The following is a 24,414-nucleotide window of genomic DNA, read 5'->3' on the forward strand; positions in this document are numbered from 1 at the left end:
AATTCTTTGTAGTAATTTATCCCTTGCCTGTACTGGAGTTGCGTACACTAAACTTTTCAAGTATCCCGACGTAAGAAGTCCATCGGGTTAAAATCTGGAGGCTATGAAATTTCGACTCCTCTCCCAATCCATTTATTATTAAACACAATGGATAAATAATTTTGTACATCAAGATTAAAATGGAGAGGAACCCCATTGTGCATGAATTAAACATTTCTTCGAGTGTCTAATGGAACATCATCTAATAGTGGCTGCAAATTATTTTGCAAGAACTCCAAATATCGATGTCCATTCAGACGTTCCTCAAAAACGTATGGAGCTATTAAATTATTACTCTATAAATGCTTTTTCGTGTACAAACAAATAACATTCGTAGACTTAGGAAGTTTGGGAAGGTGCAAGGTGCCCATATTGAAAATGTATTTTGATAGTTTTATATCTTTTAAATTATTTTTTTAACATTACTTGTTTTTCTATTTTGTGTTATGTGTAAAGCGTGTTTGTCAAGTTTTGTTAGTGAATTACATTAGCACACAGCAAGATTTTCTAGGCTCTTGTTTTAAAAGTATGTACGCTTTCAACATAGTAATTATGTCCAATTAGAAATTAAAAACAAAAAATGGTGGAGGCGCCGCTCGAGTTCACTGTGACATAAAATCACAAATATTTCTTAAACTGTTAATTTTACCGAGTTGAACCAAGAGGGTATTATCGTTGGCAAATTCTTCAGGGAACTTATTTTTGATACAGCCAGATTGCGATCGTCATCTATGCAAAAATTGTGGGTTGTTAACCATTGGGCATAGTCCGTCCCTGGCGTTCTGAGCATTATGAAATTTCATTTACTACATCAAAAACAAGCTGTACGTATGTGTTATCGATCACCAAATTTGCATTATGCTGAAGTTAATAGTTTAGAGACTGTAAATAAAAAAAAATTAATTTTCAACTTTGAGGACTCGTAACTTGTTAACGAAGGTCAGTATGGAAAAAATTTATATGAAGAACTGATATTATTTTGAGCTCATTTATCTGTACTCAAATTTGTATCAAGTACCGGGACACCCTGTATATATTTTTTACTTACTGTTTCATTTAGATACTCAATTGACAGGTTCAATTCCAAAATTGAGGTAATTGAGGTTATGTAATAATTTTACTGCCGGTTTGGAATTAGAATTCTGATCGTTAATGTGATTCCGAGATAAAACTTCAATAGTCTTAGTAGAGTTTTGTCGGTATATGAGGTGGTTAGTTAAAAATTAATCAAAACTTGATTGCATATTGCAATTTTTCCTGAAATTAAACCTCAGATATTTCAACTAGTCTTTTTTATTTTATGCTATAACTCATTTGTGGTGTATAAAGACAGATTTAATACAATTTGGTTTCTAGACACACTATTGATTACAGTGGTACTGTATCTATCTTTCCCTGTGTCTAAGAGGAATTAGTAATTTATTTTCTTAAGAACGCCATTTTGGCTTTTAAGTTAAAATGAGCAACAAGGGAATTTAACATTTTTACATTTAAATGTAATTTTATGGTCGTTGAACTCGATATTTCATAAAGATATCGTTGGATTCATATATACATATAGTTATATATATTTTTTTTCATTTAAGAAAAAAAAGTTGATTATCGTACGTAGAGAATATCTTCACCGTTGTTGGTGATAAATAAGCGTTTTAAATTATACGAATTTATGTACAATTAAACGTTATAAAAACAGTGAAAATTTAACAAAACAAAATTATTGTAGAATGATGTATTTAATAAATTCAATTTGAAAAGATTTGTTGGTTATTATATGTAGTGCTGGAAAAACATAAAATAGCGATGACATTCCCGTTCGTGGATTAGCCAGACATTTCAATGGTTATTCAACTGAAGGTTAAGGCAACAATAAAGTCATTTTAACGTTCGTTTTCTTAGTGGAAAAACAACGCAAAATTTTCAATTCGTTATATTTTAAGAATTAACTGAAATATCTCAGATCTGTTGGAAGAGTATATGCAAAATATTATTTATAGTTTGACTCATCGTGTACCTTTAACAATTTATAGATATTCTAATTTAAAAAAGAGAGGAATTTCGAATTTAATCGATTAATACGAATTTAAAATGAAGTACTAAATATATATTATTTGGAAAACATATGTAACATATTGAATTTTGATTGTCTTATTTAGAGAAATTTTGAGATCTTTTTTAGTTTCCATTAAGAATGATCCAATTACTTTAAATTGACAAAGCGCACAAATACTTCATGAAAGCAGTAAGGCGTCTTCCGTTTCGAAGAGGGTATATTTTGCGATTTGTACCGTACGATCTCCCAATGATTCATCCTCCTTCCGATGAAAATATGACGGTGTGACGAACTTTGGATGAAATCTGGAAAACCGCTACCTCCGCGCCGTTCTCGGTATTGGGTACAGGTAGCATATGCCCCTAGTCCCCTGGTGGGAGTCGGAGACTTCAACGACAGTGAAAGCCCTGTCAGAAAGCCGGCAATTGTTGACTATCAGCAGCCGATTACTGTCGCAGTGCGAGCGCTAGTGTCACGTCGAGATTTGAAAATCCACAGTGTGCAGAGTGCTATGAGATGTTAAGAATGGAGGAGGAGTTCGAATTCAAGTTGCCGACTGTGCCCGCCGACGACTATAAGCAGATCCAGCTCAACATTTCTAATATTTTCGTGAAACCCAATGTTGGCGTGCCGGAAGTGGACCTGGCCGATCCGCAATACGAACAATTCTTGGCGGACGTTTGGGTCGGAATCGTTTTGACTCTGATGGTGCTAAGTTGTGTCTGTTTCATGTGCTCCTGCCTTATTTACCACAAATTTCAGCAATGGAAAAGTAGAGGTAATTATCTTTTAAAACACGTTTTACTGTTATTTTTCTGGGAGACAATTGACCGCTAAATGTATATATCACTGTTACTTTGCAGGAAAATTTGAATATTCCTGCTAAATAAATATTATTGTATAATATTAAACCTTCCAAAAAAGTATGTCTAACTTATTAAAAGGTTATTACCATCTAAAGGTTACCAGCATTTTTTAGAACAGTTTTGCCAAATTACAATATAATATCGTCTAAGTAATGAATAAAGATTCAAAAGTTTCAGTATCTATTCACAAAAAATTACACAATACCCCAAAGAAATTACCAACTATCAATCAACTATCTTTATAAAATATTATTCGCTTATATTTTCACATTAACGTTTTGTTAATTTCTTGGATAATATCCTCTTAATATCCGCAAAGTTTAAGGTATTTGGCTTAATTTTAGTTTGGACAAAATACCTCTGTACATGTATTGCTCTATATTCTGCATCCTACTTATAGCTGTTATTTTTAGGAATAGATAACAATTATGTACGAATTTTACTGAAAAGTCTTTTTTATCAGCTGAAACAAGTAACAAAAAGAAAATCGACCAACGTCTCTTTTTGAATTAAGTCCTTAGGATAATGAGAGCTTATGTACCTATTTACTGGTTTACGATATCCACCATCCACAAAAAATCGCTTGTAAGGACTTTTCTTTATATTGTCTTCCTCAGAAATTATTGTTACCTCATTTTGCGTGATCAAAGACTATAAGATTTGGAGGTCTTATAATAAAGAAGACATAGATAGTCACGTTATTTTTCCATATAGATATTGACCCTTTTGGCCACATCTCTTTTATTATAAGGGTTAGATTAATCATACCTTATATTTCTGTAATCGAAATATAGTGCCCATCCAAGTATATAGGTTTATAGTACTCCTTCTGCAGATATTATTTGTAAACCAGAAAAAAAATGTTAAATGTAAAAGTTGTATGAATAGTTATGAAACACTAGAATTTGGGTCCAATGAACAAATGAACATCGCAAAACATAAATATGCTGTTTTTTTTCAATACGATTCCTTATACTTTGACAAAATTTTTGATAGAACAGCTTCTTAAGATGAGAGTGATATAAGATTTGATAGGTTATTCCCTTATATTATGGACATATGTCCAAAAGAGGCAATGTTGAAATGGCACAAAGCCGTACCTTATTTACTGTCACTCTAATCGCAAGAAATTATACTTTTTAAAAGTATAAATATATACAGGGTGTTCAATGAAAAACTAAGTTCTGTATAGTTTGACACCTTTACGATATTAATTTGTTTGATATGATGTAGAATTCTGACGCTTTAGGAGACTTCGTATAATGTTTTTATTCAATATATCTGTAAGCATTTCTAAAAATAACATATGTGAGGTGCAAAATATAGGGAAACACAGAGTAGAACACACAAAATTAAGTTGAAAAAATCTAATAAAACGATTTATTTTGATCTTGTTGGAAGTAAAGAAGAAATAGAAATATTAATGAATAAAAACCATTTATTTTGCCTCAGTTTTGTAGATAATATATACATTATTTCTAAGTTATGATCTTGATGATACATACAAGTTCTGGTATGAACATAAAATTGTACTACAGTAGTTGTTAATAAAAATACAAATGTATATTTAACGGATTACTCCAAAATGTTCTTTATATTCTAAAAGTTATAAATATTTGCTCCACTATTCATAAATACTTCAATAAATTTAGCGGTCAAAATCGCAGCTCTAAAAATAACGGATTCTATTTTATTACATATTTCTGAATAATATTAGAAACATTTTAGTGAAACATTCTCGAATATATTTAAACAAACGTCACGAGAATTACAAATAAATTAATAATTGTAGCCTATTAAAGACCCCTACTTCTTCAATCGTTTGTTTGTTTTCGGAACGTGATTAAATAAAACCACCTGATAATGCCATAAATAATTTCAGACAATGTAGTCCTAATCAGACTTAAATATCTAGGTGTATTCTCTGGCTACGTGTCTTTTAAAATCAGTAATGAGTAATATTATGAAATTTCTTTTTATAGCTTTAAATCCAGGTGATGATGATATTCAAGGAAAATTGTCTTAGTTATTGGAAACATCGCCATTTATATTTTGCCGATGGCATGTAGAGTCATAAGTATAACTATTAACAATTATGCAAATAGTGTAGTCTAGGAAAGGAAACTTTACGTATAATCGCCCGGATTTGGTACTCATGGAATTTGGTCTACTCACGGTAATTTGGTTGAGATTTGGGAATAGGCGCCAGGACCACTTAAGTTATCTGTTTATCTTATACAACGTTATATTTCCAGACGATATAATCAACTGAAAATTAATTTGAAAAAAATGAACACTAATGACGGGCATAAAAGTTAGTTATTTGTTACAATTTTCAGACTTGTATTTTGTAGACTATCAAATACCGTACCAAAAGCAGAGCGGGTCAATATTATATTGTATATTAGGTTAGATTATGTCAATATTGTAATATGTTATTCACTTTAGTTTAGTGGAAACCTGAATGAAGATATTGGTTCAATATTTGTAATAAGTAAACATACCTAATTATTGTCACATCTGTTTAAAAAGATTTGAAGAAATATATGAAGAGAAAAATAGACCTAAACGACTTTGGGAGCAGGAGCAGGAGGGAAAAGTTCGGTGCAAGTCGTCAACTTGCACGAAAAAATAGAATAAATTCTATTCCAGTGTACTAAATTGTTACTTGCTCCATAACTTTAATACTTACCACATATGCGCTGTTCAAATGGGTTCAAGGGACTTAAAATTTAGTTAAAATTTAGTTTACTGTTCCCGTGTAAACAAGCCATTAGACCAGTATTATTTGATTTGAATCAAGTCAAGTAGCTTGAAAATCAAGTCAAACAGTGCATCTCTAATTATAAACTATAAAATATAGAATATTTGAATCAATATAATGCAAAATACGTAATAAAGTGATGCCCTGTAGTGATTAAAGTGCCAACTGTCATTTGTTAACTTCAAAATCTAATTAATACATTTAATGGTAGTAAATAATAAACTAATATCAATTTTTATTATTACATTTAATAAAAATAATAATTGTTGTCGTATTATTTTAAAGGGAAGTGAAATCGATAGGTATACAAAACATGATATCGATGCTCAGAGTTAAAATTTAATGATGAATGTGAATTTCCTTAAATTATAATGTGTCCTAGTCATGGGGTTCCTCAAGGACATAAAAGTAATAATAATACTTAGATTCGGTGATTACAAATTAAACAATCCACGAAACGCAAGTAATTGTCTATAGGTAGCGGTTCTTTATACAGTACGCGCCTAAAGTATGGAATAAATTCAGTAAAAACGAAACAATTTTTTTTTGGGAAAAATCCTCGAACAGGTCGATTTTTAATTTAAAAAATACATATTTTAGCATAAAAGACTAGTTTCAACCTTCATTTGTTTTCGATTAATGACGTCATCGACATTTTTTTTAAATAGCAACCCCCTATCTTTTCTTGATTCTGAAAGATCGTTTCATTGTCGATCCGACAGTATTAAAATGTTGCTATTTTACATAGGAAAGTTTTCGTGTAAATGACGATTGAATGTTAGAAAACGTAAATTTTATTCATTAAAAAAATAACAATTCCTATGTCAAGCAAATACAGTTCATTAAGTTTTCTACCTAAATTAAGTATTCGAATTGCCACCCACCGACTTCTTGACAATATGCAAGTCTGTATAGAAATTCTTCTTGCACATTATGAATTATTTCTGGGGTAACTGTGTATTTCATCTATAATACAATTTTGGAGTTCTTCTAAATTACGTGGTCTATCAACGTACATTTTGGAATTTAAGTAGCCCCATAAGAAATAGTTCAGGGGTGTGAGATCTAGGGATCTCGCGGGCCTTTCTATCGGTCCTCGTCTGCCGATCCACCGCCTAGGAAAACAATTGTCCAGAAAATCTCGAACAAGGCGCGCATAGTGCGAAGGTGCACCGTCTTGCTGAAACCATATGGGAATATCAGGATGTTTTTCATTAAATAAATCGCAAACTTCCTGCTGCGTTCTAGTCTTATCCCCGCATCCGATAAGAATTAAAATTTCAATTCTTTGTGTGACAGTTAAATGTGCCATAATATTTTAAATTCAACAATAATTTTTATATCGTTTACAATACTTAGAAAGTCGGTATGACAGTGACACTTTGTAAAGATTTACACCTACGTGATCCATAAAAAACTTCAGGCATTTCGAAAAACTAAATTTGATAACGTTTTTGCTTTATTTTAATTGATTTGGGTTTTCTAACATTCAATCGTCATTTACTCGAAATCTTTCCTAAGTAAGATGGCAACATTTTAATACTGTCGGATCGACAATGAAACGATCTTTCAGAATCAAGAAAAAAAAGGGGGTTGCTATTTAAAAAAAATGTCGATGATGTCATTACTCGAAAACAATTGACGGTTGAAAATCGCTTTTTATGCTAAAATATGTATTTTTAAATTAAAAATCGACGTGTTCGAGGATTTTTCCCAAAAAAAAATTGTTTCGTTTTTACTGAATTTATTCTATACTTTAGGCGCGTACTGTATAATGATTCTGTGTTGTTTTCAGAAACGTTTTCAGTAGAGTAGGTACAAATAAAATTAATCCATGTAAGACAATGCCTCCACCATTTCATTATAAGATTGTCTAAAAATATAGACTCGTTTGTGTATTATTAATATTTATTGCATCTTACATTTCTCATTTTCTGTTTTCTTTTGCCTATGCCTCTTTTTTTCATTTATTTTCTAGCTTGCATAACATTGACAAAATATTTATATTAAGTACAATATAATTTTTTAATTTCAAATTGTAATTTCTCATATTGAAATAAACTGCCAAGTTCAAATTTAATTTAATTAACAATAATTATTAATAGTTTATTATCTATATTAATACTTTTTTCATAACAAATATATTTCTTTGGCTGCTAAAATATATTAATAAAAATAAGTAACAATTTAATACGCATAGAAGATGACACGATTCATTTTGTGGCAATGAAAAAAGCACTTTAGTAAATGTTTCAAAATGTACGAGGAAATGATAGGAACTAACGATAAATAAATAGTTCCTAGGTCTAATGACTAATGTCAAGTACTATTTCAAATAACGATGCCATCAAAAAACGGAATAGTGTCAATGATAAAACGTAGCTAACAACTATCACATATAGTACACTAATAATAATTAACGAGTTTCAAAGCGTATAATTAGTCTGGTAGCACGTGGGGACATTTGAATGCAATTAAATATGACGTATATTTCAAATGCTTACAGGCATTTTTCATACGAAATTGGTGCATTTCAAAGTATTTTTAACTGCATTGTACGATTGTCTGCTATGGAAATCTAGATATGTAATAGGCGCCTGTTTCGGATCGGACAAGGTCATTGTTTCACTAGTTAAATATGTTAATCTTAAGAGTATACAAAAAACATGCATTAAATAATAAAGCATTAATCGTTTAGAACACAAGGGATATTTAAATGTGATGTAATAAAATGTGTAGCTTGCTTTTAGAAGTTCCAGGTTATTATTTGATTAATAAATAGAGGTTAGCTGAGGAAAAAATAGTAAAATTTAACGACGTGACTTACTTATTAATCTGTAAGACAACAAGATACGATTTAAATTACAAATAAATGAGCCGTCTTATTTTTACGATCCAGTAGATTATTTAAATAGGTCAGTCGGTCAGTACAACTTCTTAACGAACAAAGAGATAATGTAGAAGCATATAATTTACATATCCTGAAAAAGTAAATTCTTGACAGATTGAGATTTTTTTCTCTGGGATTTTAATATTTTGTGGAGTTCTTGTTGTAATAGTTATTCACTGCAGACTGTTGCGGGAGAAATGAAAACATAAATAGAAATTGTACTTATTTATAAATTGTAATCGTTTTTAAAATATCTTTATATCTAAGGCTTAATAATGTTATTCAAAATGTACATATTGTAAAACCAGTAATAGTGAAAACAGTCTATACTGTAAACAAATCGTTCGTGGTATTTGTTTACATCTTTATTAAAAACAAGAGATTGGAATTGTTGGAAATAGATAACAAAAATAAATAAATATTCTGTGTGATAAATTCTAGTTAATTCAGAATGGAAAAAAATTCGACAGATTTCTTGTTTTACTGGAATATTTTTGAGGACACTTACCATTATACAATTTTTACCTTAAAATACAGTGCGTGAAATTAAGGAAAATCGTCAGCAGGAAAAAAAATGCTGTATATTTTATAAAATTTACAACTACTTATTTTATTAATCGTGAATCGATATCTAACAACCGGAAAATATAAATACAATCGGGAGAAAACTCTTTCTGCTAGGACAAAAATTTAAATTCCGGACGTTGTTGTCTGTAGTCCCAACGCAATTTCGAAAGATTGTTAAACTCGTCCTTTTCACCATTGGAGATCCCAAGTGCATGATGATTTCATCAAGACGCTTTCGAGTTTTTCGTTCAAATGCCAATATTCATTTCAATATCAATACCAGTAACATATTTACATAAGATTTCTAGTCAGCCTGTGTTCCGGTTCTATTGCCTACATTGTAGGAGTAATTAAATCGGCGATTGGTAATTGGTCAGTAATGTTGTGGTTTCATATATCTTGTTTAATTGCCTTATAGGTCAACTCAATAGGGTTCACATATAAATGGTGGCAATCTTGGTGGCGTTTGACTTTGGTGATATTACTTAATATAATAGAGATTCTTGCTCATTGCATCGTCACTCAGATCATTAACTAACAATAGTTAGGGGTGATGTTGGACAATACTGCAGAATTTACAAAACCAGCATTCAAGATAATTATTTGCCTACTTGAACGAAAACCTCGAACAATACCACTGACATTTTGGTTCACTGAATGTTTCTGTACCGTCATGTCATCTAATATCCACCCAAGCTTCACCCAGGTATGCAATAAAGTGTTCTTCTATTTGGTATTTGTCAATAGATATTTTAATCGTCAATGCACGACATTCGGTTTTCAATTTAAAATATTGTTATACTCTGACATTTACCCCACACAGATCCTCTAGATCGTTTATTTAATGTCCTTGGCCCATACGGAAAATGTATTTTTTGTTTTATGTCGGTAATTCACTTTCTGCAGGTTGGAACTTGCTATAAATTTATGAAAAAGGCTTCCAGTCTTCTTATTACTTGAAAATCAAATCTATTTTCTTCTCGAATGATAGTTGCAGTTTCTTGTTGCCGGGAGAAGTCAAAGATATTTTAGGAGTTGGCCGGTTTCTACATTCTTTCCGTTTTTTTTAAGATGCTGTTACAAATAGGAGAATAATGCAGCAGGCGCCTGTAAATATTTATTGTCTGGTCTTTGTTTATTTGCTGTTTTCACAATTTTGCATTTTTGAAATACTTTGTGCGTCTGCTAAATGCAGGCCTCTACATATCATTGACATTTTTAGAACAGCTCTGAGCAAATACAAAGGATTAAATAATAACGACTGTATCTTGAGTACACACTTCGGTGATTTAAAGAAAAGCCAAAGAAATTTGTATGTTAAAGTGTGTATAAAATTTTTATTAAAATCTTAGCTGAGCGCTTTCGACTACAGTCATCATCGGAGCTATTCGTTAAATTTTAGATACCAAAAAATATTTAGGAAACGTTGAAAATCTTAATAAGTTCGACATAACAATATACAACATTAAATATAACATCAATTACTGGTAAATAACAAGAGAAAGAAACAGAAATTGACTAACAATGTCGAACACGTGGAGTGAAAAAATTTTGATTTTTTTTTTATTTTTCAATTCGAAGTTTTGCTTGTTCAAACACCCACTAAGACGGAAATGTGCATCGTCACTAAAGTTGATTTTCTTAGCAAAATCACCGTCCACTTGTTGCTTCTCCAACATCCAATCAACGAATGTCCGGCACATTCAATAGGCGTCTGATTTTCATCTTGGGTTAGAGAAACTGGAATGGATGCAGATGCAGATCTTATTGTCTGCAACCGAACCTGTTTTTTTCAAATTTGGCAACTAATTGTTTCCCAGTTATTTCAATCGAGGCGTTCCTTTTACCGAAAATTCCACGTAACTTGCGCACGGTCTCAGCTACATACTCTCCGTACTTGTAATGAATTTTCATAATCTTTTCACGTGTTGTCGAACCGCAACGTGTTTACTGTAACACATGGCTCTGTACAATGCTGCCAACTCTTCGGAATAAAGATGCAGCACAATTCAAATTCTGCATTACTTTTGAGACACCCTTTAGTAGCAGTCACGTTATTTTTGTTTTATCGTAATGGTTGCTAATTAAGTATAGTATGGCACGTATTTGGAAATTATAGGGACAAGATTAAGTAAAAAACATTCATGATTAGGATTAAAATCGTAAATTAGAATAATTTGCAACTGTCAGAACTACTGTAGAAACAAAGCCTTTAATTTCTGCGTCACAAGTGGTCATTATTATGATCTACTAAGAAATGACCAATTCTTTTTATTACATGCTATGTTTACCTGTTAGTAATATTTGTCATAATATGTGGCAATTTCTTACCGTTAGTGAATCGCCAATAAATAACCTTCGATAATGATAATAATAATCTTGTTTATCTTTTACCAAGCCGCATTACTGTAATTTGCATTATTAGGTTCAAAGTCGGATTATTTTCTTTAAAACTTCCTCATTTTGCGTCATTATACATGGGTAATTATAGATAATAATTCCTATTTAAAAAAAATTGAGATTTCTCCCTTCTTCAAATTATGCGAGAATTATACGAGGAAAATAAAAGTTTTTTGGAAAATTATATCAAATCGAAAATAAGCAGATTCTACAAATACATAGTACAGAACCTTCATAAATGTTTACAGGCCACTTGTTCGCCGAGCTGAGGCAACCAACATTACAGAGTTGGTAGCGGTAGCAAAATATCCCAAAATCTTGACATCACGAATATTATGATTCCTTGTAAAAAATCGGTGTGAGTGAAAGCAATAAAGGTTTGCAGAGAATCCATTGAGTGAAATGATGGAGTACATTTTCACTCAATATTGATCATTTTGATAATTTTACTAATTTGTGATAATATTTGAACTATAACTGAGTATCTTCACTCAAATAAAAGTACACGTTAAATAAGTTCTTCAGAATCCCACCCCATTCTATGATTGTCTTGCGTTGTCTTTGTCTATTTCCATCGTCCTCATTAGATCATCTCGTCGCGTGGTGAATGGCGTGTAGTGCTGGACAAGTATCCGTTTATCCGGTTATTTTGGTTTATTTTTATTGTGTTTAAATGTAGTGGTTTGATTACAATTATTAAAAACAATAATATATTGAATCTCGATTAATACTTGGTTAAATAAACGGATAGTTAGATTGTTACCTATACCTACTTACGTATCTGTAACGTACAATAGGTTATGGCAATTTATTCGTCCGATCAGTTAATCTAATTCTTTTAATCAAGACCTAAAATAGTATTTCTAAAACCTAAATATGTATAAACCAAGTCTGAGTAAAAAATTACCTACTCAATAATAGTTAAATTTAGAGAAAAAGGTAAATTATTTTTGAAAAATATTTCATTCTTGTAGTTTGTGTTTGACGAGGAATTCAATGGTGACCTTGGATTTGATCTTGACGATGACCCTGAAGGTTATTTCAAGGTCACCTCCATTTTTTTAAATGGAAATCCGCTTTTTCGACGTCAGCAATCGAAAGAGCGGGAAATTGAGAGGCAAGGGGACTCACGATAATAAAGCACCCCAAAGGGAACATAAATTACTACTTCCCTTCGTGGTTCCTGGGTAACGCTAAAAGTAAAAGTATGAAAACTTCCACTCTTTTGATTGCCGACGTCACATGAGAAGATTTTCAGTAAAAAAAAATTGACCTTGAAATGACCTTGTAGGACACCAAGAAGGTCGAGTTTGAGGTCACCACTAATTGCAATTAATCAAAATAACTAAAGTAAAATCAGCTGCGTCCTTCGGAGATATCCAGCCCACAAATTTAAATAACCTTTGAATGACCTTCAAGGTCAACCCTGATTTATAACCTTAGAATGTTTTTGGACGTAAAATATCCAGCTCTTTCGATTGTCGACGTCGAAAAAGGGGGTTTCCATTTAAAAAAAATTGAGGTGACCTTGAAATAATCTTCAAGGTCATCGTCAAGGTCAAATCCAAGGTCACCATTGAATTTCTCGTCTCGTGAAGTTACTGCATGAATGACCGTAACACTTTTCAAAAATAATTTACCTGAGAAATTAGTTAGGTGTCTCCTGACTTTTTGGACACCCTGTATAAACAATGTACCTCATCTGGGTATTTAATTTTGACAAAAATAGTCTTTATTGACGCAAGACAGATTGTGGAAAATTTGCACTACCAAAGAAAATACCAGAAAATATTATTTACACCTATATCATGTTATTTTGACGAGAATAATATACAATAAATTAAACTTGACTGACAGTTGTGGGGAAAATATATACCTCAAACTTTGTGTGTATAATGAGTTGTAGCATTTTTATAATTAATTAGTTTGTGCTTTTATTATTAAAGAAAATGACAATTTGAGACCATCTGGAGCATTTTTAAATATTCTGCATTTATTTGCTTGTGGCACTATTTAGATAACTTCTTTATTAGATATTTTACCACACATCATGAATAATAAAATTGGTGCATAGCAAAAAAATTCAATGTTATGAAAAATGTATTTTATGTATTGCAAAATTTTACACCCACTAGATTGATAACTAAATTATACCTAAGAGGTCTTTACATTTTATTTAAAAAAAACTAAACATGATGACTTCGATCTCATATGATTCACGTTATTTTCCGGCTTGCAAAAAGTATAGCTGTATAATAGTACTACAATTATTGTAATTTGGTCACATTGATTGGAAGTAAATGGTTAGTTTAAACAGTTGGTTCATTTTTAAACATTTTAAGCAAACTATTTACTACTTATTACACTTATAAGTGTTGACAAACACGAATCACACACACTAAAATTTGATATTCAATTTTTTACTTGTACTGAAAGAGAGCATAGGCTTGTTGCTATGCTTAAAAATATACTCATACAGGTATGACTTAATAATTTGCACCTCTATTTAAAAATATATATAACAAAAAACAATAAAAGTTGGTTCAAGGTAATGAATTGTATAATTTATGTGGTTGCTGATCAGTAGTTACTGTTCAATTTAATGAGTTTGCAAAGAAGTTTGTTGTTTATAATTATTTAAACATCCTTATTAAGGTCTAGTTTAGTGTCAGGGTTACATTTCTATTTCTGGTCTCGCCTCAATTATTAAAACTTCCTAGCAAATTGATCAAACTTCTAAAATGTAGAAATTAGCTAGAATGTTCGAAGTTGTCGAAAACTATTCACTTAATTAATTATCAACATCGCTGCTTTGTGACTTTTAAAAGAAGAAAAATATACGAGAATTTTAAGATATAGTGAACATTAACAACAAATTTGGAATGTTGCATTAAATTGCTGTTTAGCAAATACCATTATTATACAAAAGTTGCTAGTCTTCATCTTTAAGCAATCATGATTTTATCTCTACTGCCGTCACCCTGAATTAAACAACTAAGTATTTACAATAAATATTATTCTGGCCTAATACCTACCGAAATATTTAAAACACGTGAGTTCGTGGAACTATTTGTTTTAGTTTTTATTTTTAAACACAGTTAGGGTACTGTATCTAGTTCAGTAACACGTAATAGGTTTTATTCCATACACAAAAAGTAAACTATGTTGTGTACATGGTAAACATGGAAAAAAAAAGACGTAAATCAAATGCAACAGTTAAAAAGTGTGTAAACCCAGCCACATGATAGAATTAGTAAATGGTATTTTTCCTCACCAAATCTATGGAAAGAGGGGAATATTCAAGAAAGAAATGTTCACACAAATTCCGGTCAAGTGAATTATTTTAGTGCAATTTTAATGAATTGGATTTCCTTCTAAAGGATCAAATTATTTATTATAGTTTTTTTAAATGACTCAATAACGTGTTATCATTTTTTAATATTTATTTTTGCTTTTATCCTCGACGATGAACGACGTGTATGGGTCGTTTAACATTCTTCTAGCTCACTACTGAGTAACAGATTTAGGCCCGGTACTTTGAGTCTTGATTAAAATTGGGCATTAGTTAATGTCGATTAAAGAATAATCATCTAATAAATATCTGCCTCTGTACTTTGAGTTACATTTATTAATGTATCATTAAAGCGGACTAGAAACATTTGCAAGGTAGGCTCATAAATAAAGCTTCAAGAGAGAGAGATAGATTTGTTTACCTATGTGTCAAAATGAGATAGAAACCAAGAAATAGAAGTTTAATATTTTCTTTATTGGTTACACGATAAGGCGGAGCTGAATGAGACTTCTAACCTCAATCTTCAATGTATTCAATGTGTGTTCAAGGTGTGTTCAATATGTGTTCAAGGTGTGTTCAATATGTGTTCAATGTGTATTCAATGTGTTCAATCTGTGTTCAGTGTGTGTTGCGATGTTTTGTGACTTTGTTTTGAACATAATTTCTTATAATTACCGACTAACTAATCTTTAAAATCAAGAGGTTGTAAGAAATGTTTGAATTTCTTAACTCCTGATCCCATTTTTTAAAATTATCTCGTCCATCTCGAATTGTATACATGCACTGATAATTAATAAATTGAATTAATTCTTCGTCATTATCTTCAAAAATGTCCCCAAAATCAAAATCCATTTCCAAATACAAACATAGCACAAAATTTCGTAAAGTTATTCGAAATTAGATTATCTGTTTATCAGCTGTGAAATTCAAATTGGAATTGACGACATAACGAATGCCATTCGTTCTAATTCTACTATTGATTAACACAAAGATCAGCTTTAGCAGCGAGTTGATAGGTCTGTCAATTTAACATGGAGATCGGCCATATTTATCCAGATGTTAGTTGATAACCAAGAAACAAAGTACAAAATCCAGGAATTAAATTTCAATGGTCTTATATTTTTATTTAATCAAAACTCAAAGTACTGGGCTTAAACTGAATATGGCACTGTGAAATATTCTTTTCAAATATCGTTCGAGACAATGATCTTGTCAAAATATTTTTCTGTCTTTCCAAGAAATAAATTATACATATTTTTACTTTTTTTTTTACTTAAGATTAAACCTCCAGCTTCGCTGTCGAGTTTTGATCAAGTAAAAAAAAAATAAGACTAAATTTTACAAGCAAAACCAAAAATTCAAAAGAAAATTTTCTGACAGTCAGTCTCTTATACGGGTGGGCCATTAGTGTGAGAAAGTAAAATAACTCCCTTGTTACTCATAATACAGAAAAAAAGTTTATATAAAAGTTATACAGAATCAAGAAACCTAAACTACAAAATTTGATACATACTGGGTGATGAGTAAAAACGGGACACGTCAAATATTACATTTTTAAAATGGAACACCCTGTATATTTTTAAACATATGGATTTCCGAAAAATTCTATATATGGCAAAATAAACAGTTTATCATTTTTGTGCGGGGTTGCCAAGAATGTTCTACTTCTTCGAATTTTGGAAAAAACGTGAACTTGAAGAAGTTGTATTAACTTTCAGTTACTAACACTTGGAACAAAATAATTAGACAGATTTATAGGCAAAAGTTAGACAAAGGTTAGCTAATATCGATATTTTATAAAGGGCATATTTTATAATACGATCATTTTTAGAAAGTTTTGAACTTGATAGCAACATTTCTGAAAAAACTTAATTTTTATTATTTTATAGAATACCACAAATAAATATTAACTAATAAAATTAACTCAAAATGGAATGATAAATTATGACAAGTTGATACAATGTGATAGTTTTTTCCAAAGCCATTTCGTGCGACCATAATAAAAATTATAGTTTTTCCAGAAATGTTGTTATATCTTAAAAACTAAAAACTTTAGGTGTAGAACATACTTAATAAAATTTGAAGTGCACTGATATGCGAGTAAGATAGAATAAAATACGAATTTTCTCGGATATCCATATGTATAAAAATATACAGGGTATTCCATTTAAAAAATATAATATTTGGCGTGTCCCGTTTTTACTCATCGCCCTGTGTGTTTCAAATTAATTTTGTCGTTTAGGTTTTTTGATTCTGTACAACTTTTATATCGTTTTTTTTTTCTGGATTATGAATAACAAGGGAGTTATTTTACTTTTTCACAGTATAAGAACAGTTAAATCACAAAAATGTAAATGCTTGAGATCATTTAAATTAGTTATAATTATTATTTTTATATTTTTATTTGCAAAAGTAAGGATAAGAAATAAAAATGAAAATCCAAAATGACTTTTTATTTGCATCGAAAGTTGAAAACACATATTTTTGCCCAGTAATTTAATTTCATCGAAATATATACTTATCTAAAAAATGTACTTAAAAAGCTAAAATAAAGTTTAGCTTGACATTGTCAGATAATATGTTAATTTACGAATCACCATAATAGTGGTTCTAAGACTTTCACTGTCCGTGTTGATATTTCAAGAGTTACAGACATTGGATTTTTTTAGTCTTATCTAGTAATCCTTGACCTGTCCTTGTGCTCGGGCTAGGTTTTGTGGAAGCGAACCCGTTATCAGAATATCTAGGTCCGCTCTTATATCTATTTCACTTCTTGTTGTTAATTCTCAAACAATACTTCTCTGATATATTTTCGAAAAATCTTTGATAAAATTCGTGTTAATTGTTTTATTATTCTGGACATTAAATTGTACTTCAAATACGTGCCACCAGGTCTCTGACTGTAAAACTACATCAATAAAAAAAATGTGTTTTTAATTGGTCTACTTTTGGGTTCTACGTGTAGGTAGATTTTGGGACCATGTATTGTGTTTTAAGGTACTGGAGGGACTCTTTATTAGTGAAGCATGCACTCCATTAGTAAATGTGAACTTTTAAAAACAAAAACACCATTAAATTTGCTGACGTAAATTCTAATAGCAAGTAATTAATGTATAACTCGATTTAGGAATATGTAATAATATTTTATCGGTGGACAGTTGAGTCAGGTCAAGTAGAACATAACTCTAATTATCGTGTTTTAGTGGAATGTGATGTTTATGGCAATAAATAATCGCGTGAAATATTGTACGAAAAATTATATGAAATATATGTGAACATAATTTTACAAGGAATAAATGTTATTAAAATACTTTTATAATTTTTTACGTAGGCAGAAAAACCCACTCTATATTCTCACTATTTTTTAATTAAAAGCGTCATTAAATGTTCAGGCTATGAAGTACATAGAAACATTTACAGTGCCTTCATAAATGCTCGAGTCCCACGTGACCGCAACTGTTAGGCAACCAAACTTACAATGGAGTCAATGATTAACACAAAATTCCCTAAAGGCAGAGAAAGAGTCCAGTGGGATACATATTACAATTTTTTACAAACATTGAAGTTTATTCTGCAAAATGTGTTTCTTTTTTTAATAGAAAATGAATATTTTTTTACACTTTTATTTACAAATGAATCATACTCCTCTAAGATATTTTGAATTTTTATCCCACTCTGTATTTAAAAAGTATTTTTTTGATTGAGAAGGTTGTCCTGTAAAAAATATAAGTTCTTTTGCATTCAAAGATAAGGAAAGTAATGTTAATAAAATATAAATTATTTCAGTGTTTTATTATTATTGTTTTAAATATTTAAATATAAATTATAGGTTAATTAATTTACCATACATTGCTAACATAAATACAAAGTTTTTTATACAGCTAACAAAAACTTGTATTCATCAAATGTATAATAGTAGATATTTAAAATTCCACTTTTTCCAAACAAAAATTTACTCTGCGTTTTATGCACTCAAAAACGCGTTCAAGTTCTTTTGGTGTTCTAATGTTTATTTTATCTTCAATTGTTTCCAGTTCTTCAAGTAAGTGGAAGAATTTTTAAATATCTTTGTGAGATCAGGGCTTCGAGCAGGCCACAAACCTAGTAATCAATCTATCACCACAAAATTCCTGAAGATATCTTATGGTTTCTGCTACAGTATGTACTGTAGCTCCATCTTGTTAAAAATACCCATGCTGCGGTTCATTATCATGCATTCATTTCAAGACTTGTTATAAAATGTATTATCGTTCTCCATTTATTACTACTCGGAAAAAAATTGGGCCTATTATCTGTTTTCTTGAAACTGTTACCCAGATACCTATCTTCTGTGGATGTAACGGTGTTTCAATAGAATAGATCGAAGTTCTATAATTCTGACTATTTACCTGACCAGATAAATGTACCCATGCCTCATCGAAATAAGACGTCAAGTTTAATAAATTATCGTTGTTTAAATGTTCGTTAAATCATTAACAATATCGTCATTGGTTGTGATTAGGAGGACGTAACTCTTGTACAACAGAAACCTTATAGGAATATGTGGCTGCTTCTTTAATGCCTTGTCACAAGTCCCAACTGATAAACTTACGGATATATAGGGTGTCCCTGAAAAGGATGGACAACGCTTGACCACAAGTTCCTTGGATGAAAACAAGACTATTTAGCCTAACTTACCTATATACAAAAGTGCACGCCTACTGAGATATAACCTAAATATAGAACAGATAATCTAGTTTTTTTCAAATAATTTGAAAACTGTTTTTCTTAGAAACTTCAAATTTGGTACACATATTTTTTTATATAAGGGCCATGTAAATATAGAATTTGGTGAGAATACATGTACAGGATGTTCTCTTTCTAGTGCCTGTGCGCCACTGGCTATCCCGTAACTTTTTTGTATGTACGCCAATGACGACAGAATTTATATTTTTAAAAATAAGCACTATTTTAGAAGATTTTTTGCCTCTTACAAAATTTTGATATCGTTTATGGATTTCGAGTAAAATTGGCATTTTTTACACATTAAATAATATAAAATCAGTTTAAGATAAATAGAACATTCTAGTACGAGGTGCCATATAACAGAGAAACAAATTCATAACAATAATTAAAAGGTTCTGTGTCAAGCTAGCTGTGATTTAATTTTAGCTTACTTTGTTTTTTATTGCAATTTATACTTTTGCTGAACAAACTGATATGTTAGTAGTTTTGGGTTATTGTGAAGGAAATTGTTGTGCTACTGTTCGAACATATGCTGAAAGATTTCCTAATCGAAGAACTCCAAATCACAAAACATTTGCTAATGCGGAGAGACGCCTTCGGGAAACAGGACGTTTTTTACCTGTAACATTAAATCGTGGATAATGTACGGCCGGAATTATTCAGCTGGAGGAACAAATTTTGGAAAGGGTCGAAGAAATTCCTCAAGTAAATAAAAGGCGTTTAGCGGCAGAGGTTGGCTTTCAAAAAGTTCCTTTAATAGAGTATTAAAAGACCAGTTATTACAGGTTACAGGTATTACAGGGTACAGGTAGGTATTACAGGTTATTAAAGGTCTAACAGGTGGATAGGTAGAGGAAATAATGCCCCTTTAAAATGGCCACCTCGATCCCCGGACCTAAACCCATGTAATTATTTCATTTGGGGAGCGTTGAGGACCACAGTTTAAAATAACTTTTCAGTAAATACAGAAAACGAATATGGGAAAGAATACAACATGAAATTAATGTTATGAGAGGTAATGCACAATTATTGGATAATTTCTAATTTTCGAAGAACTAATGTTTGCGTTTAAGAACAAGAAAGTAACTTTGAGCATTTACTGTAATATTATTTTAATGTGATTACAAATATCAGTTTATTTAAAATGTTAATGTTGACTTTCTTACATTATTAGTTGATATTGTTTATATAAAATATTAGTGTTGATTTTTATTTTATTGATTGATAATACTAATACCAAAAATGTGTAGTTATTTTTTTTAATGTGACGTTTTTTCATTATTATTCCCTGCTTTGAGGCTGCAGTTATAAATTATTTTTTATAAATCGGAATTTTTGCCTATATTTAATGTATAAAAAATGCGAATTTTACTCGAAATCCATAAACGATATCGAAATTTTGTAAGAGCAAAAAAATCTTCTAAAATAGTGCTTATTTTTAAAAATATAAATTCTGTCGTCATTGGCATACACACAAAAAAGTTACGGGATAGCCAGTGGCGCACAGGCACTAGAAATAGAACATCCTGCATACGTATTCTCTCCAAATTCTATATTTACCTTGCCCTTATATAAAAAAATAAGTGTAGCAAATTTGAAGTTTCTAAGAAAAATAGTTTTTAAATTATTTGAAAAAAATAGGTTATCTATTCTCTATTTAGAAGGCTATATCTCAGTAGGCGTGCACTTTTGTATATAGGTAAGATAGGCTAAATAGTCTTATTTTCATCCAAGGAACCTGTGGTCAAGCGTTGTCTATCCTTTTCAGGACACCCTGTATGTATTATCAATGGAATATGTACAATTATTTCTTGTAAATATGCCAAATAGCCAGCGTAAAACTGTAAGATTTTATACGTTGATAAAAAAATATATTTTAAAGAAGTTGTATTAAAAATTTTTCAAAATTATTTACGTAATTTTTAATTGTTTTAACTTTAGCTTTAAGTTAAAAAAATTACATAATTCAAACTATATTAAGTTTATCGCAGTACCTGTTTGAGTAAATATCTGGGAAACAGGTTTCTTACGACTTTGTATTTGTCTTCCTCGTTGTCGAATACCTTCAACAATATTTTATGGTGAAACGCAATGTTTTTCCTCATATCTTTTAATAAGATTTAATTTGTGATTTTTAATCACAACATATACGATATTAGCATCAAGAAAGACTTCAACAAATTGTTCCATGGAGGATTGCAATGGGTAAAACCAACTTCCATCTGCGATTTGTTACCACTGCGAAAATGTTCCATCAAAATAAATGCATCTTGTACCGGTGTAAGCAAGAAATAAGAATTAACGTTCGTAATATAACCTTAAAATATTCATCTAACTTAACGAATTTTTGAAGATTTTTTTTTCAAATTAACAGATAAGGATTAATTTGTAGAAAAGCACAGAAATACTGGTAAACACTGCCAAATTGTGCAAACAATAGGTATAAGAACACGAAAAATTACGAACGTCTCTGTGTTAATGTTTCATCTAGGGTCCTAGTTGGTAATTTTTTTTTTTCGTAATTTCTGAAACACCAACTTAAGAAAATCAAATTTACCAATCGCAAAAATAAATTTGGTCACGTGGGAGTTAGGCATTTATGAAGGCACTATATAATCACTAAAATTCTTCCAAAGGAAATATTCTAATTTTAAAACAGATCATCGGTTGAGATACAGCCATCGGGATTTTAGTAACATAATGTGAACCAGGCCTTAGGTTTCAAAGGTTTTTGCCTTAAGACACACATCACGTATGCAGAAATTGATCTTTATTCGGCCGTCATACGTGCAAAAATGCACGATGCGTCTTACATAATTTACTGATGATCGAATTCTTAAACCTGCGCACCTGAAACTTAATAAAGGAAACAAAGATACTGTTTCTTGGAAGTTAAGGCGGCTTATATTGCACGGTGTACTAGTATTTCCTTTTGTTTGCGTAATTTGATACAAGGAAAATCTTACAAGTAACGAAAAAAAAACGCTTGCAGAATATTGTGGAATAAACTAAGGACAGATTGATTAAAATTCTGTTGCGTTAAATAATTAATAAATTCATTAAATTTCAATATGTAATAACTAATTTAACTAAATAAACATTACAGCTTTCAGGAAACGTAGACTCACGAGGTCGAAGTTTCAGGGCCTAGAAAGGAATGTTAAGAGGGATATCTTAATATTCAGGCACAGTAGGACATATAACTTTTATTGCTAGATGTAGTTATGTCTCTTGGCTATGTCGCTAAAATTATTTTATCACCAATTTTAAGCAATATTTTTATGAATTTTTTGAAGAAAACTGTGTTAACTATTTAAAGCTAAAGCCCTCTGTTTGATGGAAATATATAGACGATATTTTTGTAATTTGGCCTTTTACTATTGAGCAATTAAATATATTAAATTTACTTTGGAAATAGAGAGCAATAATTCATTAACCTTTCTAGATATTTTAATTAAAAAAATGACAATTATTTGGAAACCAGTGTTTATCGAATAGTCCAATTAAATGAGGCTTTAAATCGCAATTTACCAAAATTTTTTATATAAGTTAGTTTGAGGTATATAACAACAATAAGCGACAGTATTTTTTTTAATCCCCCAGGCAGGGGTGAAAAAAGATAAAATAAAGGGCTTTTCAAGATAACTCAAAAAGGGTAAGAATTAGAAAAAAAAATTTCTCATAAAAGTTGTAGAGTAAAAAATTCTTCATAAAAATGGTCCATTGACTTTTTCTTTTACTATTAAAATTAACAGAGTTAGGGTGACTAGAAGTTAAGATATGATTTTAGTAATTTAAAAAATCATAACAAGCAGAAAAATGAAGAAATTTTATAATTTTTTTTTTCAATCTACTCCAAAAAATGTAAACATTTTTTCAGAGAACTAGATATATGTTTTAATATTTAATAGAAGTTATAACAATTTCAATTTTTTAATCGTTAATTTTTATGATTTAACACAAACAATTTTTTTCTATTGATCGATTATTTAAAATAATGAAAAGTTGCTTTCAAAATTTTGTTTTACGACAAAGATAAAAAAATCACGTTCGCTTTGTGAAATTGTTATAACTTTTTTATTAAAAATTTAAAAATATATCTCTATCTCTGAAAAAATAGTTTACATTTTTTCATTCATTTTTCTGCTTGCTATGATTTTTTAAATTTTTGAAATCATTCCTAACTTCTAGTCTCCCTAACTCTATTAATTTTAATAGTACAAGAAAAAGTCAATAGACCATTTCTATGTAGTGTGTTTTATGTTCTACAACTTTTATATAAGAAACTTTTTTCTAGCTCTTACTCCCTTTGAGTTATCTTGAAAGAATCCTTTAATTTATCTTTTTTCACCCCTGCACGGGGGTTGAAAGAAAATTACTGTCACTATTATTATATAACTCAAACTAACTTATATCAAAAATTCAGGCAAGTTGACCAAAAGTGTGAGATAAAGGCTCATTTAATTGGACTAAGAAAACCAACTCACACTAACAGATATCCAAATTTTAATTCAATTCACCATACTGGAATAAAGAAAAATATAGTTAATTGTTTGTATGAGAGCCAAATTGTTTTCCTCAAAAAATGAAATGTTTAATAATAATTGAATTTCACTAATAGATAATAATCAATACCCTGAGAAATTTGTTCAAACAGTCTTTAGGAATATTGAAAAGAAGACAAATTCTGTTAGACAACAAAGAAAAATTACATCCACAATAAGATTTCATATACCTACGTACGGAAAAATCAAGGAAAATAGGTAACAAATTTAATATTAGAACATTTTTCCAGAGAACTTTACGAAGTTTCTTGTCAAA

At 30.4% G+C, this 24,414-nt stretch overlaps 1 protein-coding gene across 1 annotated transcript in view; it reads left to right on the plus strand.

Moving 5' to 3' along the window:
• The first annotated feature begins 2,521 nt into the window (after positions 1 to 2,521).
• The window catches only part of LOC108906176, a 42,384-nt gene continuing 20,491 nt past the window's right edge, over positions 2,522 to 24,414 (plus strand). Inside the window, exon 1 of the mRNA XM_018709377.2 lies at positions 2,522 to 2,867. Coding sequence (XP_018564893.1) covers positions 2,606 to 2,867 — 262 coding nt within the window. The 5' untranslated portion in view covers positions 2,522 to 2,605. The remainder of the gene's footprint in view (positions 2,868 to 24,414) is intronic.

Source organism: Anoplophora glabripennis, unplaced genomic scaffold, assembly GCF_000390285.2.
Source record: "Anoplophora glabripennis isolate ALB-LARVAE unplaced genomic scaffold, Agla_2.0 scaffold126, whole genome shotgun sequence".
Lineage (NCBI taxonomy): Eukaryota > Metazoa > Arthropoda > Insecta > Coleoptera > Cerambycidae > Anoplophora > Anoplophora glabripennis.